This window comes from Larimichthys crocea, chromosome XXIII, assembly GCF_000972845.2.
Source record: "Larimichthys crocea isolate SSNF chromosome XXIII, L_crocea_2.0, whole genome shotgun sequence".
NCBI lineage: Eukaryota > Metazoa > Chordata > Actinopteri > Sciaenidae > Larimichthys > Larimichthys crocea.
The window spans coordinates 6,012,505-6,030,751 of NC_040033.1; the positions used below are offsets into that span (position 1 = coordinate 6,012,505).

The 18,247-nt window shown below is 40.6% G+C and overlaps 1 protein-coding gene across 1 annotated transcript; it reads left to right on the forward strand.

Annotated features, from left to right (window-relative positions):
* Positions 1–2,770: 2,770 nt before the first annotated feature.
* Positions 2,771–6,189, forward strand: LOC104933793 (inositol monophosphatase 1). Its single transcript, XM_010749311.3, has 9 exons — positions 2,771–2,925; positions 3,798–3,881; positions 4,009–4,148; positions 4,244–4,348; positions 4,510–4,555; positions 4,648–4,756; positions 5,117–5,225; positions 5,687–5,838; positions 5,983–6,189. Exons 2-9 carry the CDS (start codon positions 3,819–3,821, stop codon positions 6,108–6,110), a joined length of 852 nt encoding a protein of 283 aa, XP_010747613.3. The 5' UTR covers positions 2,771–2,925; positions 3,798–3,818; the 3' UTR covers positions 6,111–6,189.
* Positions 6,190–18,247: the final 12,058 nt, after the last annotated feature.

Genomic DNA, 18,247 nt, shown 5'->3' on the forward strand with positions numbered 1-18,247 from the left:
TGATACAGATACTTAAAATATTAAATTCTTCTTGGCTCTTTAGAGATCGTCTTATCTTTAGCACCATGACACTATGTATGACAATGTCAGTCCGTTAGCCGCTCCACCACATTCTTTCAGACTGAAATGTCTCAACGACTATTGAATGAATTGCCAGGAAATCTGCCAGCATTCATGGTTGACGGAGGATGAAGTCTACAGGTTTTGGCAATCCTATGAGGTATCCCCACATTGGTTTTCAGTGAATTGGCTCAACAACTACTGAATAGATTCACGGGTTCATCCAAACCTGGATGATGCTAAACTAAAGGGCTTTTCACACACTACATACTCTTAGCCAAGGTCTAAGGATAGAAGTTGATCCAGGGATAACTGAGGCCCTTTTCACACACACATTGTTAATCAAGAGTTAACCTTAACAATTCACAGTGCTAGCTCTGGGTTAAATTTCTGTTGGAACAGAGTAATGTTTACATTCACACTGGTACTTTTTAGCCATGTTAAGTTTGTTTTTTCAGCAGATAAGCCCACACAGGATGACCATATTTTCAAACCCCCAAACTGGGAGCCTTAAATCCACCTTAAATGTTGCGCTTAAGCACACACACACACACACACATCAGGATGCTTTGGTGCTTAGCACACACACTGAGTGCACATTTAAACACCATGGATGCTATGAATGCAGAATTTATGTTGCCAGGTACTCTGAAGGAGTAAGCCTCCTTGAGCTTATATCCTCAGATGCTTTCCTATGACTCATAGAGAAACCAGGACATACACGGACAAACTCGGGTGTCTTGTCACCGTAGCTCAGCCTGGGGCTGAGAAGGTTTTAAAAATGCTTTTCGCCCTGGGGTAAATGCGGTGTGAAAAGCCTCATCAGCATGCTAACATATTCATTGTGAGCACGTTAGCATGCTGTAATTATCTTTGAGCTCAAAACTACAGCCTCGCAGAGCTACTAGAATGAAAACCCAAAAAGGGGCGAGGTTATAAAGGAGTGCTGCAGACAGGTGAAAAAGCTCCTGCTCATCTTTCATGATGCGCCGTTGACCTTCAGCAACTTCAGGATCATGGCAGGCCTCGGTTACAGCTGTGATTCCAGGGAACCAAACATCCAAAACATCCGTCATCCTGGATAAATTATTCATAACGGACCTGCCAGGGCGATGGCAGGACTGATGTATTTGTTTTGCTTGTCCTATCACTTCCCTCAGCCTGTCTCCCAACATTTTAGAGAGCGTCTTATATTTAGTGCACAACAGGGACCAGAGGGTGACAACTGCTTTCCTGCTGCTCTTGGTCAAACAAAACTTTCAACAAGCCCTCCCTTCATGATACCCCATAGTGAAGTGTTAGGTTTAACAGAGGTTTGTTTATTCTGTCTGTGCAGCTTGTGAATCTGGGAGCTTGTATATTAGCATGACAATGTATTCTGCTGAAACAGGTTTAAGGGTATTTCAACACACATCAACTTGAGTTACGCAAGGTGGGGTAGTAATGAACATCATGTCTAGACGAGCCTCTGCAAAACACTAAGAAAACACTAAGATGGTTACTTGGCACAGAGAAGGGTATCAAATAGATCCTAACGCATACTTTGGTTTGTGTTCGGAAAAGAAACCACGGTCAATCGCTGTGGCCAGCCTAATTCAAAGACTTAAATGAGCCACGCATCACCGTTATCATCACATCTCAGGTTGTGAGCAAGTAAGAGGCATTATGTAATTTTCTTGAGACACACGGTTACCACTTATTGAATAATCCATCTAGTAGCATGGTATGACTTCCGCAAAACAACTGGTATTTTCAGAGAAGTAGCCTAAAGATTTCGAGAATAGTGTTTTATACTCCCTCAGGACTCAAGTGCAGCATGATAAAGAATTCAAATGAGATCACCTTGGGGCCAAAATATTCAACTAAAAGTGTTAGTCTCGTAAATTTTGTCACTTTAGTCGCAGAGTTAGGTAACACAACCAACCCTCATTTCGTAACACTGTTACCAGTATTGTAATACTTTCATCAGCAGGCGTAGGCTCAGTCACTGTCATGTTACCTAATTTGGTGACTTAACAGTTCTCATAATATTGTTGTTTGATATTTGTACCTAGCAGTATCTCCAGATTGTGGCCATTTTCTCACAGAGGAAGAGGATTTATTAAATGTAAGGTACATCACGTTACAATGAGATGAGATCACTGCATGCTTTCACATGCCTGGACAACAAGAAGTGCTGCAGGAGTGAACAGTTATGATAGTCACACATTTCGACATATAAAACGTAGACGCATGCATATCTGTTTGTGGGGATATTGTCGAGACTTTATCCAACATTCAGCAGCCTGTATGTGCACATAATCTACGCTGACTCACCAGGGGGGCCTCTCAAAGTATTTTCCGGTAGTGGAATACAATAAAAGGACATAAAAGGAAAGCTCAATAGCTGTGAAACTGTCAGGAAGTATAAAACTGACAGGAGCTTTGTTTGTCATGGCAAATCCCACGTTAAAACTAAGCCAGGAGCTGCTGGAATGTACACTCATTTCACCTCAGCAAATCTGATTTATAAATAATTTCAAATAAGAGTATGAAGCCTGTGGTGCATTGCATTTGTTTATTAGTCATGCCATCTAATTCATGCACGACTGATATGATGATATAGATTAATACAGGGTGTGTCCTACTCTGACACCTCCACATTGTTCAGTGAGGGTGGTGGAGGAATATTACAGAGACACCCAAAAAAAAAAAATTCCACTTACTTAAACAGGCAGAGATACTCACTCGCTGTACACCGTATGGGGCGGTGCTAGTACTTTTCCCACTCTGTCATACCGGCTTGTTCAGTTGGAGGCATCTTGAAGTTTTTCAGCACTTGCATTCAGGAGCTCTACCTTTGACAGCCCCGTCTGACTTCACAAGGTAAGGTTACCCTTCATTTTAAGAATGGACAAGACAGACAGTGTGTTTGTCATCAAAGCAGATGGATAAGTAATAACTCTTTTGGCATTATTGTGTAACCTAAAACTTTTAATGAGGATGCAGTCACATCTCTGATATATAAAAAATGGAAGTTCATTTACTCGACCACTGTAACTAAGTACAATTTTTAGGTTCTGTTCTTGAGCGTTTCTTGGTGATATTGTACTTTTTACTGCGCTACATTTAATAACTTGAGTTACTAGTTATTTTGCAGATACAGATTAATAATGCAAAATGTAAATCAACTAATGAATTAGTTAAAATTTGCCCGATTAACCAGCTATATCATGAATATATCAATGGTTATAATTCAGTAATATACATTGTAAAGTATATTTTGATGCTAATATATGTGTACTTTTACTCATGCAAGATTTTGAATGACATGACAAATGTCAAAACAATGTCTTATTTTCTTAATTGCACAAAATTAAATGCAGGAAATAGCAGATACATGTTTTATTTTGTGTTTATTCGTCTGAGAATCAAAACCTATGCCTTTGCCAACGACTGTTTCTTAATCATAGTTATGCAAGTTTGAAACCTGTGGCCTGTGGTAGACATTTAAGACAATGCAGTGCAAGACAGCTGTAACCTGCGGAAATGTTGCACAACTCATCCCCTTGTAAGAGAAGTGTGCCAAGCATGCAAGTTTGGACGCATTGTTTAGAGGGCGTTCACACCTTTCCTGACAGACGTGCTAATAATCTTTTATGAATCGCTTCCAGTCGTTCAAAGTTGCACTTTTATGCATTTATGAATCACTGTCGCACTTTTATTGAAGTTTTATTTGTTTTATATGTTCTCCTCAGTAAATCCCGCATACAAACAAAATGGCAGACCCCTGGCAGAGGGCATATGACTTTGCTGTTGAAGTGGCAAGGAAAGCTGGAGAGGTGTGTATTCAGTAATAACCTCCAGACGATACTTGAAAACAAACTTGAAGAATTTCTGAAGATTTTATGATGATCTAAATATGACCTAATTTTACTCACGTGTACCAAAATGATTCCATCTGTTTAGGAAGTCAGAAAGGCCGGGGAGAGCGAAATAAAGGTCATGACAAAGAGCTCCACCGTAGACCTCGTCACTAAGACCGATGAGAGGGTGGAGAAGATCATCATCGGGTCTCTTAAAGAAGAATTCGGACCAGACGTGCACTGGTGAGACATGTACACATTATGTTGCACATATGAATCTAAAAGCTTTCACATGACACGAAATTGCACAGTTTGATATTTGTTCTCCCGCACTGCAGTTTCATTGGAGAGGAGTCCGTCGCAAAGGGCGAGGCGTGTATCTTAACCGACAAACCTACATGGATCATAGACCCTGTGGACGGCACCACGAACTTCGTGCACGGGTAAGATGTCAGCGTTGCTAACAGCAACACATGGTGATGTGGTTTTTAAGTCTTACTTTATGAGATGTAGTTTTTTAAGGAGGTCATGCACACTTATAGTACCTTAAAGTACCTTTTTCAAGCTATGTAATAAAATCCGATGCTACTCTACTCTATTACAGATTCCCGTTTGTGGCTGTGTCTATTGCCTTTGCTGTCAATAAGGAGGTATGTCGAATCAAACATACCTTTTACAGTCGATAAAAGCAGTTTCTCCACACTTAGTGCATGGAAGCTATAAGAATGACGTCTGTTTTCAGTTGGAGTTCGGTGTGGTGTACAGCTGCTTGGAGGACAAGATGTATAAAGCGAGAAAGGGGAAGGGAGCTTTCTGCAATGATGAAAAAATTGAGGTGTCCGATGTTACAGGTAATATTTTTGTGCCGTGCCAGTTAAAAGTTTGGACATGCTATTTCGAATATTAGACAATTTCCTATTTCCAATCCCGTTTCCTGAAAGCAAGAAAATAACAGAGTCTCTGCAGTGACCACAAACTTGTGCCATCCCCCGCCTTGCTTTTGAAATTGATATTGAATATGTGGAAACATCCATAGAGAGTCATCACTTTCACATCAGGGTGGCATATTTTTTCTAAGAAGGTTTTAATAAAGCATTCAAGCTGATCGAAAAAGGCCACACACATTCAATTTGGACCAGACTTTTTTGACCAGTGCTGTAGGTGTCAGTGTGTGCACTGGTAGTGACCTCTTTGGCATCTTGTCATTGCAGCTATCAATAAGTCTATTATCATCTCTGAGCATGGAACCGACAGGAGCCCGGAAAAAGTAAACAAGATCTTCTCCACCATGCAGAAGATCCTCTGCATCCCAGTGCACGGGTAGGTGGACATGACAAAAGTATTTGAAACTTGTTACACCTTACAAGTGTATCATCTCTTGGCTCTAAAAGATATTGTTGCACTTAATGCAATAACATGGAGAAACAGTAAAGCAAGAGTATAGATATCAAGTGACAGCTAACCTTAGTTAAAGCTGGAACTCAATACTTATTTAGTTATGAATAAATGGTATATAAAATAATATTTTTTCCATTGCTGTTATCTGTTATTTTAAAAAAAATACACATTTTAATATGCTGAGGTTACTTTTTGGTAAACTAAACTCACAGAATTCATGAAATTTGGTGTGTTTGATACCTTAAAGTTACATTTTTTAAACAAATGGCACACTTTGTTTGTAGATATTGCATTTTTAAGGCATTATTTACCCTCCTGTTCACTTCCTTTGCGGGGGCACTGTGGCCCACTTGTATTCATCTCCAATCGATCTGTCCTGACAGGCTTCGTGGGTCCGGCACAGCTGCCACTAATATGTGTCTGGTGGCGACGGGGGCGGTGGAGGCCTTCTTCGAGATCGGGATCCACTGCTGGGACATTGCTGCTGGAGCAGTTATAGTCAAAGAAGCCGGAGGAGTGCTACTGGATGTTGACGGTGCGTATGATCACAGAGAATCAAGTGATTCTGGTTCTTACAAACTAAAGTCAATGGATGAGAAGGTTGTACGTGCACTGTGGTTAAGAGCAGGATTTGTGTTTTGGCGGAACCCCTTAATGAAGGCTTTGTCTGACACTTTAGGGGGACCGTTCGATTTGATGTCTCGAAGGATGGTTTCAGCAAACAACGAGGTTATTGCTAAGCGGATCATCAAGGAAATTGAAATATTCCCAGCGGTGAGGGACGACGCTCCCATCCAGAAGCAATGAGAATGCAATTCGAAATGAGTGCCAGAAGAGAAAGTCTATCGCTGTATATCATAAATAAAGTTACCGTTGCTGTAATCAACCACTGTCTTCATTTGCATAATTGCACATAAATTAAATCCAGCCAGCGGCTAAAGTGACCTCCAGGTTACCTTTCTGTGATTTGTCTGTCAAAAATATTGACTGAAGTGAGATACAGCAGTCATTTGCACACACGTCTTTGATGTGTAGGTGTGCATGTATGCATTTTATCCTACATGAAACGTGAATTATTCAGTTTGCATCCACAGAGATATTTGTTTTGTAACGCTGCCACAGCAGACTGCAGGAGAAACTGTCCTCGCCTGAGACTGATGCTTATTTTGACCAGATTCCCTATCGCTGAATTTATTTCTCCTCCCGTCTCGTCTGACTCAAGTGTGTAATTATCTGATGGAAGTGAGTGAAATTCTGCAGAGGTGATTACCCTCATTAGAGGCAACAGTCCTTAGCACTGGGTTAAGTCAATGTTAACATGCCTCTGCAGACACAGGCCCTGTCAAGTGTCATATAATTTACTTACAGTTAACGTGACCATATTGCCTGAGAGCCTTTATTTCTGCATTATTGCCGTTTACACAATTCATTACACCCATTTCACCCATCACCACTAGAGGCCAGTAATGCATCAGCAATTAGACGGCAACCTCAACATGCTCTCACTTTATTATTTAGTCTGTCTGGTGGACTCTACTTTAGTGGAGACTGACAACATGCTCTTAAGTCGCCTCATGGCTTCATCATCACCTTTTCTTAGCCCCACAAAAGAGAAAAGAAAATGACCCCTCCCGAGAGATGAGGCCATTTTTCACTTCTGTTCTGCTCTCTCAGACTTTGTTATTATCTGTAAATTAACAACTGGCTTTTCAGATTGTCACAAGCACAGGCTACAAAAGGTGGAGGAGCAAGCTAATAAACAGCAACGGGGGAAAAAAATGCAGCAGCAGCAGCAACACAAACAGCAAGAACAACAATGGCAACAACAGCAGCAGCAGCAACAATAACAGCAGGAGGTTGGGTGGAGGTGGGAGGCGGTGAGGAGTACGAACATGTTTGATCCGGTGCCTTTGAAACATAAATAACCGCAATTTATTTGTATAATTATGCCACTATACATCTGCCGCTGCTTTAGTGTATGATGGCGGGGTGTGATGTTCTGACAGAGACGTTGTTTGTCTTGTCTTTCAAATGGCAACATCTAATTCCACAGCACTTTGAGCATCAGATGTGCAATATGAAGCTCCGTTTTCTATCATGAAGGTGGTTGGTGTTGGTGGTGATGGTGGTGGTATTATGTGTTGCAGTAGAGCGGGCCAGATAATAGTTGCAAACACAGTACATCTTAACATTTGCTTGAACTTGCCCGAAGTACCAGATGGCTGAAATTTGCCTCGCAGGACAATACAGTAAATGCCACAGAGGTCAGACATCCGCACGCGAGTCCATAAAAGTCAATTTTGCATATGTACTTCGTATGTAAGACCGTGCTATTTTTGAAACATGCAGATCAAGTATCTAATTAGCTCTCAGTCAAAAGGTCATGAGATGATTTTATTGTGACTTGAGAATCATTCAGTGGCTTCTCGGAGTGAAACAGATGTTTTTATATCCCAATAGATCACATTTTTATCCAAAATATTTAAATATCATGTTGTTAGCAGTGTTTAAAGAAATAATAACTGGTTCATTACACATGATAAAACACCATAATGTAGTTGTTTGCATGTTTGTTAATTCATTTTTCTCCCCTGTAAAGCATCTATAACTGTGAGGAAGCACCAACTCTCTCATTGTTTGCTATTTTGGTTAGGAAAGATTCTCTCAGACAGTTTTTATTTTATTTCATTTTTAGTTACAATATCAGATGAGGGAATTGTAGTCAAAATTTGGGTTAGGTTTATTTCTTAAACGTGATGTAATGTAGTCTAAATCATAACTTGTTTGAGTCTTCTGTGTAGGTCATGTCGCACTGGTGTTTAAAGAGTATATAGACTTGGTTTTGGGGTGTGAAGAGCAAGTGCAAGTTATTCCCTCCATTCTTCTTTGTTGCACGGCCTCTTGTTGGAGACTGAAAATAAAAAGTCAACCTGATTTTCCAGCTTCCATGCTACCCTCCATCTCACCTTGCAACAATAACGAATCTATAAAAAAAACACAACAAATGATTGACGGTAAAACAAAACAGAAAAGAAAACACATCCGCTGACAGAGGCCGTGTTAGCGGCTGCGAGTTTTGTAATAAATCAAGTTAGTGGTCCTTGATAATCGTTTAATATGCATACACATGAATACACATAAATCATATAACATTAAATGTGAGTACTTACACTGTAAAAAATGTGGCTGTGATGAATCCACAGTAATGTTTACAGTAGTTTACCGTATATCCAGTCAAAAACTACAGCAGTTATACAGTTACTGTGGAAATCCCAAGGTCGCTACTGTAGTATATCACAGTAACCCATCATGTACTGTACAACAAAACATTCATAACGAGTCATGAATATAAAAGATAAGATGATGAGAATTGTGCAGCAGTTGTAAGACTAAGTATAGAATGCAAATGTGAAAAAATATAATAATAGGATTAGATGCAGGTGATGCAGGCTATTGTGATACAATGGTAAACAGAACGTAGAGGTTACCTTCCAGAGGGTAAATATGTAAACACGATAATCAACCTCTAAAACATTCAAACTGTCTTTTATTATAGTATTTACATCTGTGTGAGATTAATTACTTTGTGTGCAGAACGACTAATTGAGAACAGCATTAGCGTAGAAATAAAACAGCAGGTGTAGGGCAACTAAAGAGAAGTGAAAGAGAGCACCTGACCCTGGGGAACTACCCAACATGAATCCAACAGACTCTCTAGGACCAGAAAGCTTCCCTCATGTCATATATATATATATATATATTAGCCCATGCAGAGAGTTTTCCATGACCCTTTTCAGCGCGGACCCAGCTGAGAGGAGCTGTGATTAACAACAAATTGGTTCTTAACGGTCACATTCAAAACCCATTGTCTCCCATTGTCAAGTTCGCTTCATTATAACAAGAATCTTCTCGCTTATAGGAACTTTTCTCTCCGGCACATATCATTAGTGGTCTACTGAGCCTGACTAACTCACAAAAAAAAAAAAAAATTCAATCGTTTTTGTCTGGCTGAAATACTGTAACAGGTTACAATCTCTACCCAGATTAAGCCAAGTAAGTAATTTCTTGGTGTTTTGATTGCCTGACTGAAGATGCAGTCTGTGTGGCTCATGTTATAAGGTGATTCTCAGGTTCTTTCAGGTTCTGTCGGATTCAATCAAAATCTTGCCCAGGCCTGTAGCACTTTAAGATGGACCAAAGTAAGAACAGAGGTGTACGGAGGTGATAGAATAGACTTTATATTAAGGTGAAGCTGGTTCTGAAGTGTTGAGGTTGTAGCATCTGCCTCAATACTTCTATGACTGTTCAGCCTATGAAAAATCGGAATATAGGTTAGTTTAGTAAATTCAGGTCCAAAGTGATGTCTTCCAATCCATTATCCTGGCTGAATTATGTTCAGAGCAACCTCCATGGCTGCGAAGTGAAGCCAGAAGTGCCAACAATTGCAGTTCCTCGAACGTCCACTTGAGGCTGGCTACAAAACGACTCAATCTCCATAAGTCCCCATGTTCAAGTCCAACTTCACAGCAGAAATAAACATGTTTACAGCCTATAGTTAATTTCCCCGTTCATGACAACTGCACTGAGGGTGAATTTATATAGAACTCACCTGTTCAGATTATATTAAGACTTAGAGTTATGTATAATTAACAGCATGGCCACTTTGATTGACAGGTGGATGCTGTTACAGACGGCCTGTTTGAGCACCCAGGGTTCATTCAGCCCGCTTCAGGTCATCTTTGCCCAGTTTTAGATCTGCTGGGAGGCAGCGGAGGCAAGACTTCCAAGACGGTGGCAACCAAAGCCACTATAGTCTTTAGAAACCAGTGGGTGACTATATCATATGACTATCAGATACATTAAGCCAGGTACATTAAGTAACAACATTTCCTCTAATTTCCTTCTATTGATAGAAAACAGAATCCTGTCGGCACAGCATTCATTACCTACCTTCATTTCATTTCATTCCATATGTATTTGCTGTTGTAAATGAGTTGGATATAATCAACTCTTCATATGTCTTGTTTCGTTCAAAGACCCGAAGATATTCGAATTAAGCTCAGTGAAAGCAGACGTTGGAGAAGCTGGAATGATCAAACATATGGCACTGCTGCTTGAAACGTACATTAAATCTTCCACGTTGATTACTGCTGAATAGTTTTCCTGATTTTACTTTTTAGCATTTGAACTCTACTCTTCATGAACCAACGTTGCATTTGCCACTGCATGCATCATCGTGACAAGTGAAGAGAGACCCGGTTGACAGACCCTCCATCATTTTTTGTTAAAGTGGTAGCATGCCATTTACAAAGGCAACTGTGTGCAGACGGGTTTATGGAGGGGGGAAATTGCAAAACAGAGAAAGGTAGTGACTGAAGCAAGACCAAGGAGTTACTGTTCAAAGTTAGAGAGCTGAAACCTGGAAATGACAACATGGCTGTTATTCACGGTGCAAGAACAGAGTGTTACAATCAAAGTGCAGCACTGATTGTGCGCTCCGTATATAAAGAGCGAGATTATTTAAATATGTCTTCTTTCTTATTCACGGACAAGAGGAAGCAATCATCCAATCTGTAGAAATGACAGCAGTTAGATTATAATGTATGTATTCAGCAATCAATAGTGCAGTGTATATTATACTCTGCAATCAATAGTGCGGGGAGTTTAAGAGAGCAAAGCAATGGTCTGAGGCAGCACTGCTGCCTGATTTCCTAATTTCACACAGTTAATGTCTAGAAGTGTGTCAGTAAGTGTAATGAAATTGAACACAGAGAAAGAGAGAGGAAAAAAAGAGACCGTCACAAGCAGAAAAGCCCCCTGATATCCACTAAGAGTCCATCTTTTCTGGTTCAATAGAGCCAGAAACAAAGCAGGCTGCAGAAGATTGAGTCTGCAGATCCTGTGGGTCCAGCATATAAAACCCACAGTAAACAATAATAACCATAATCAAAATGGAAAAGGCAGGAACCCTTTAATTTGTACTTGTTACCATTAGCTGTCATCATTAGGTAATAGAAGCCTGTGGCTGCTTTAAATACGCAGCCACAATAATAAAAACGTCCAGAAATATATATATACAGCGCGGGCTCCCTTTTTTTTGGAGGTTGCTTACACACAGTGAGCTCTGCTTACATTGCTGCTTCTCTTCTCTCTGTGCATTTTTTCCTCCTCTACTTTTTGTCTGTCATGTCATGTTATGCAAAGTATCTGAAGCGAAGCCAAAGAAATTAGCTTGTCCTGGCTGGCTGCCATATTGACTTGGGAGGGAAGGAAGGGAGGGAAGGGAGGGCTCCCAGTCCCAGTTGTTTTTGATGCACTATTACACTGAAAAGAAAAAAAAAAGAAAAAGAAGAAGAAGTTGAGACACATTTCATCAAATCATGCGCTAAACTTATGCTTCCTATCCGGATCGATATTCATAACCCTTCCTCGAGGAAATGAGAAAACGGTCGTGACATTGTAATGAAATCTGAAACTGAGAAGTTGATGAGATGCGGCGCGTGAGTGGTGTCTATCAAAAGCTGCTCAAAAAGTGGTGAATCAATAGGAATATTAACATCATACCCACACACAGATATGGAGAAAATCAATGGCGATAATCCTAAGTAATAGCCCTCCAAGCCGTTCTTACATTTATATTTTGTCCCTGACATATTAATTACTTGCTCTAAGTGCTCTATTTTCTGAGCACTTTGATTAATCTTCTTTGTCTTGTCTGTCCATCATTATTGATCCATTAAACACACACTTAATCTTTGCTTTTTAATACCACAGATTTAATTACATCTGCTGATGCTGTACTTTCCCTTTAAGCGAGCACATTTCTCGCACTCTCTCCTTCTACCTCTCCAACCACTTGTCACCTGTCCTCATGTGTTACCGTCTAAAGAGTTTTTAAGTGCGAGCGCAGCAGTATGTGCATATGTGTACACGGTCTCAGTAAATTACCCTCCTCCAGCACCGTGATGCCCCATAATGTGCCGGTCTATCGCAATTGGTTTCTCAGTGTCATTCACGATGTTTGCAATGTGAGGACGAGGAATCAATATCTCTAGCCTGGTGCTTGCGTAGGCGTTAGCAATTAGCAGTTACAGCCTTAGACCGGTGGCAGATGGATCAAACTGCAGTAAGGGAGGGTTTCCTATTAGTCACTAATTTGACAAATAACCATGCAAATTGTACCAGCCTCACCTTGCACTTTGAAAAGAAGTGGGGGATCTCGAGAGAAAGAGTTAAGACTTATTTTTTCTGACTGTAAACAGATCTCATGAAAAGACCCAAACCAAACTAATCAAACTAATAAATATTTTCTGTGTAGCAACAGATCCGTGCATCTTTTTCTTCTGTGTTGTTAAAAAACTATAAAAAAAAAAACATTAAGTCTTGTTCAGACTGCAGTCAAACCGGATTTGTTTCTCTTTGAGACGGACTGTCCACGCTGTTATTTGCAAGTGATCAGTTCGGATTTACCCACGGACTATTGATTTTATCGCCTGTCCACGGATCCTCATCATGTTATCCTCCATATCGCTCTGTTGGCTGCAGCATGGGTTGCACTCAGCTGCTCTGATGCACGTCCGTCATTCGATTCGACACTTTGAAATCTGATTAGCGTGTCCATAACGTCAGGACTGAGGCGATAATTTGAGTGAAATGAAATAAACATTAATTATAGAATTGTAAAATTTGAACGGGACATTACGTGCATGAAAACTAGTAAAACAAAACAGTAAAAGATAATTTTAAAAAATGGCTAAAAGCCTTCGGATTAAAAACCCACAACATGGTATCCGTGCTCCACAATGCGCAGGCATAATCACGTCAATGACTGAGCCAGTGATCTAGGAAGTAATCAGTCCCAGCCAAGAAATAGTCCAGCACGAATTGTTGTTTGTTTTTCGTGATCTTCACAGTCTTTATTCTGTCTTTGTGCTAAGCTAAGCTAATCAGCTGCTCGCTCCAGCTACATATTTACTGACTGAGAGAGATTTTTAAACTCTTGATAAGAACTATTCCCTTTTGTTGCAGTCGTGAGTTTCTGCTCCCCTTTTGTCAAGTCTGTCCTCCGGTTTTAAAATGACAGACAGTTATTCAGAGATGTTTCTGATCATTCATCTTGGGAATAATGAGCAGCGCGCAAATGATTTCAGGTTTATTATTTCAACCACCTCCTCGATTTTGCCTCTTCCCCCGTCCCCGTTCCAACAGGCATTTGATGGTGCACATAAAACTGCTTATTTAATACCAAAATGAGTCTGCACATATTCGTTTCCAATAAAGCCAGACGTCTTGTGAAAATTCCAAAAAAAAAGGGGACGTCAAGCAGCCATTCATCCATTCAGCTCTTGTGTGGGTGGCCTACAAGGCCACCGGCAAGACTGTGTCACCCGTGCGTCTGAAAACAAGCCACCACTGCCTACCCCCGCCTACCCCGCCCGACGCCACCCCCGACCGCGGAGAGGAAACACAGCACAAGGCGGTTATTACGCACGGGGAGTGATCACGGCAGGGCGACCCCCAAAGGCAAAGCATCTATGCATTTGAATAATCTATTGCACCAACTCACACATTTGCATATCTGGGCACTTCCAAGTCACTGGGGCACTATGATTCACTCCTGTCTGCCAGACTGTTGTTGCTACTAGTATGAAACAGGATGGATATTAAGCTTGTTTGAATGCCCCCCCCTTCATGAATCTTTAAGGCCGTTGCCACGTGAGAAGAAAAACGAAGAAACAAAACAGAAAGCGACGCCATCAGACTGCGGAATTACTTTTCTGTTACATTCTGAGACGTGAGTGACTGCGGGGGGGAAGTTTTGTCCACAAGGAGAGATACCTGACAGGGCTCTAAATTGTGAAGAAGACTGACACGAGTGTGAATTTAACAATTGCCAGTTAGAGTGTAAAGAGAGGTTGTGTGGTGTGCAGTGAAGCAGCCCCTCCACGCTCTCATGCCTCTTACCCACCTCTCATGGATCCTGTAATGGATCCATCCTCTGAAGGATTTAAGGATAGTCGGGCTGCTCACCTGTTAAAATAGGGCTTGTATGTATGAGTCTGGCAAACAAACTTTGACAAAGCGCGACTTTTCCGCTGTGAGCAAATGATGCAGGGGGGGGGGGTGTTTAGTTGTTGCTCCTTGGCGTTGTACACACGTGTGGCACACAATGAAATGTAATTAAATCTGTTCTCTGACCTTTTGTGATGTTTTGACAGCTCTCTGCTGTGTATTCAACACATTTTTTAAATTAATGTGGAGTGTTCGGGCGCTGATATCCACCAGTGCGCTGCACTGAATCAACAAGAAAAAGCAACGGGGAACACTGTGTAGTCATGCACTTCACCGCCGAGGTTATTGTGAGGATTGTCTAGGAAGAAGAAGAAGAGCACAGAGGAGCTACAGGAATGAAAGATGTTAGTCTGCCAGTTTGTCACAAAAGCAGTGTGCTCCTGTGTGATAGACTGGCAGACCGTGCTAGCTCAGTATCCTTAGGGACACACAGGCTACTGTTATAGAGTCACAGTTTTTGAGATGCTCTTCTCATTTTCTGAAGCAGGGAGACAGAGAGAGAGAAAGAGAGAGAGTGTGGTTCAGTGTCTTGAAGCAGACATGCTTAAGTCTTGTTAGGCTGCTTGTGTCTGTGAAGGTTTATGGCCTGTGTCGAGCAGAAAGTCCACAATCAACCATCATGACACGGAGGATAACAAAAACATATATAACGTTACACTGGATGGATCCTCTCAGCGGCGTTTGACTGGTGTTTGAAGAGCTGCCCAAAACTTTTGTATAATGACATCGAGCAAAGCATCAGGACAGAGCTGGAAGGTGAGAATAAGAGCCTAGCCTCCAGATTTTCACTTGACTCTGTGGCTTGTCAAATCAATTCCAAGTCTAGTCAAGTTTATTTTTATGGGCCAGAATCAAAAGTCTGTCCCAGAAGGCTTTGCAATATGAATAGAACGCCCTTAGATAGGAAGACTTGCTCCGTGCAGTAGGTGTTGCATTAAGAGAGCAGACAGCCATAGCAGTGGTGTACATAAACACAATTGTGATAGAAAAATAGGAAAAACAGCAATGTTGCATTGATTTAGCTGATCCAAAGCAACTTTTAAAAGGTGCGTTTTTACCCACGTGGATACAACCCAACTATCATGGAAGTACATCAAGTTGATCAGCTTCAAGTGCTAAATGATGAGCGATGGATTAGTATTTGTGGCCTGAGGTGCAGTCTGAACAGATTTTTCGATTTTTTTAGTCTGCGATGGAAGTGAGGGAGTAGCAAGGCATTTGTTTTACGAATAAATTACCAAAAAATTCAGAATAACACAGTTTTAATATACAACTTACAAGTATGTGGGTAATCAAAGTACACCAGCATGTGATTGCTGAACATCTGATTCGCATTTACCAGCTCAGCCGGGAGTTTCTCTCGTTTGAGTTCGCCAACAGAGGTTAAACGTGGACGACTATGCAGTTTATTCCAAACATGGTGGATGGGGTTGACGTCAGGGCAAATTCTTCAACGCCAGACTGGAAAAACAATTTCATTGTGGAATTAAGTTGATGAATGAGACTTCCCCCCAAACTGTTGCCACAAACTTGGAAGCTTTTGTGTTAAAACATCCTGATTTCCAACTTCGTGTCCCTGACCCACATAAGGGGTCGCTTGGCCTATATGTAGTAGAGCTAGTGAGCATTTTCTTCATTTCTCGATATTTATTTTAAAAATATATTTTATATTAGAGCTTTGTTTCTTAAATCGACAGGATAAGACGCTTGAACCGAGCACCGAGAGAAGAAAACATTGAATTTGTCAAGAAAGAAGCCTGCTAAAACATGAAACAGACTATGTAAAAATTTTACTAAAAATGACAGAAAAACTTGCCCCGTGATATTCACAGGAAATAATCTGCTAAATATTCATCCTAATCGCTCATTTGACACAAACATCCTGCAGTTATTGCGTTCACTATTACTAGTTTAGCCGTTATTCTGTATGTTTTTGTTCTGTACTGTCCGTTAGTATGTGTAACGCAGTCAGGTCATCAGTTTATCTGCTGATAGAAAAGGAGATCCATAAGGAAAAAGATTGTTGTATACCATAACATTCAAATTTCCCTCCATTGAAACTTAACATGTGTAGCCTAAACAATGAAACCCAGATGTACAGTATGTACACGGGGTGACCACAATCAGATTTACAGATTTATTGGTCACATGCTCATACAATATGTGCAGTAAAAGGCAGAGTGGTATACCCTTGAGGCTGTGCAGCCCAATAAAGAATAATCATAAGAATAAAGGTCAAATGAAATGATCAAACACAAAAGATATGTATACATACATACAGGTATATCTGGAAATAATCCGCATAATGATAATATGTCTATAACATCAACTTTACGCATTGAAAGTTTTCAATATGTGCAAACATAAAATGTATGAATTTTCCCAGTTGTACGACAATAAAACTTTGCGCACGCTTCACAGAGGATTCACATAATTACTGTGTGTGATGTGATTAAATGTCTCGGCTGCTATATTGTTATATTGTTAATGATTTATCACATGATAAAGATATTCACAGACAGTGCCACGAGCTGTATGCGTAAAGAATTGCCTGTGAATTCAGAGAGTGTGACGGTTTATGTACACCGTCCACGCGTGGAGCTCCTACGGTAAAAACAACATGCGATGCGGCCGATAACGATGGCACGCTTCTTAAACCTCTGCGATGGTGTAGTGCCAGACAGATGTTTGTAAATGCCGACCTGCTCTGTTATAATATGAAATGTTATATTCAGATACATATGCAGGCTGTTTCACATTATTGTGGCATTGACCAATCCTGTCTGTCATGGTGACAGTGGCGCTCATGTATTCCTATCTGTTTTAAACCTTCCTAGAATAACTTAATAAAGTTCTATTCTTAATTAGTTATTAATAAATGTTTTGATTTTAAAAATGTGTAGATGTATTAAGGTGGGTTGTTTTAATGCGTAAATCATGTCGTGTGCATGTCCTCGTAGCTTTAATGAGACACTCTTAAATAAGAATAGATATGAATCTCATGTAATTATCTGGCGTGTGTTTTCCTTTCAGCTTGAAGCTTCTTCCTGACCTCCTCGGGTTCAATAACTGCACGTGACACATCTGTAGTATGAATTTTCTTTCTTTGTTTTGTCTCTGCGTCTTCTGCTGGGAGAAAAAAAACAAAAAAAAATTAAACAAAAATTAAAAAAAGTCTTGCAGTGGCTTCGTGGTTTCAGTATCTGGCAGTGGAATATGATGGATACGGAGTAAGTGTCCAGGGCAGAGGTCAACTGGAGAGCCAACGGGAGCAGGATGATGCCCCGCTAAATAGCTAATTTCACTCGGCGCCCTGTTACTGTTGCTTGGATACTGCGTGATTCTAATTAACAGTTTGGTGCTTCACATGCTCTCCTGTTAACCTCGGTTTCCAACACTTGCTACGCTATCTCAGTTTATGGGCCTCATTCGCTGCTGTGATGGACGCTAAACTAAAGATAAAATTCAATTTTTCAAACCGTTGATTTAAAAAACAAAACGTGCGTCGTCTCGTGGATAGAAGCTCAGTTTGTGGGTGGATTTGCTTTTTTAGGGTCATGACTAACGACCTTTCTGTAGATACCTCTCTCTTGCTTGTTATTTTTCATATTATAACACCGCATGATTATATAAAATCACCATGGTACATTATTTCACTACTACTACTTTTTCTTTTTTCTTTTTTTTTGTTGCAAACAATAAAAATCCTTTATATTTCTTGAAAGCCTGGATGGTTCCCCAGGGATTTGAGCTATTTTAGCGATTAGGATAGCTGAACTCTCACAGAGTCTGCTCTTTGAATTAAGTCCCCCTCCCCTTCCCAGCAGGCCTCTCACTAGGCTGATCTTGCAGGCTAATTGGCCTTGGGGTTG

Excerpts from the sequence above, each read along its gene's own strand:
- LOC104933793 (XM_010749311.3), top strand. The coding sequence starts at position 3,819 with ATGGCAGACCCCTGGCAGAGGGCATATGACTTTGCTGTTGAAGTGGCA. Across the intron at positions 4,349-4,509 it reads ACCACGAACTTCGTGCACGG|ATTCCCGTTTGTGGCTGTGT; the intron begins GTAAGATGTCAG and ends ACTCTATTACAG. Across the intron at positions 4,757-5,116 it reads TGAGGTGTCCGATGTTACAG|CTATCAATAAGTCTATTATC; the intron begins GTAATATTTTTG and ends TTGTCATTGCAG.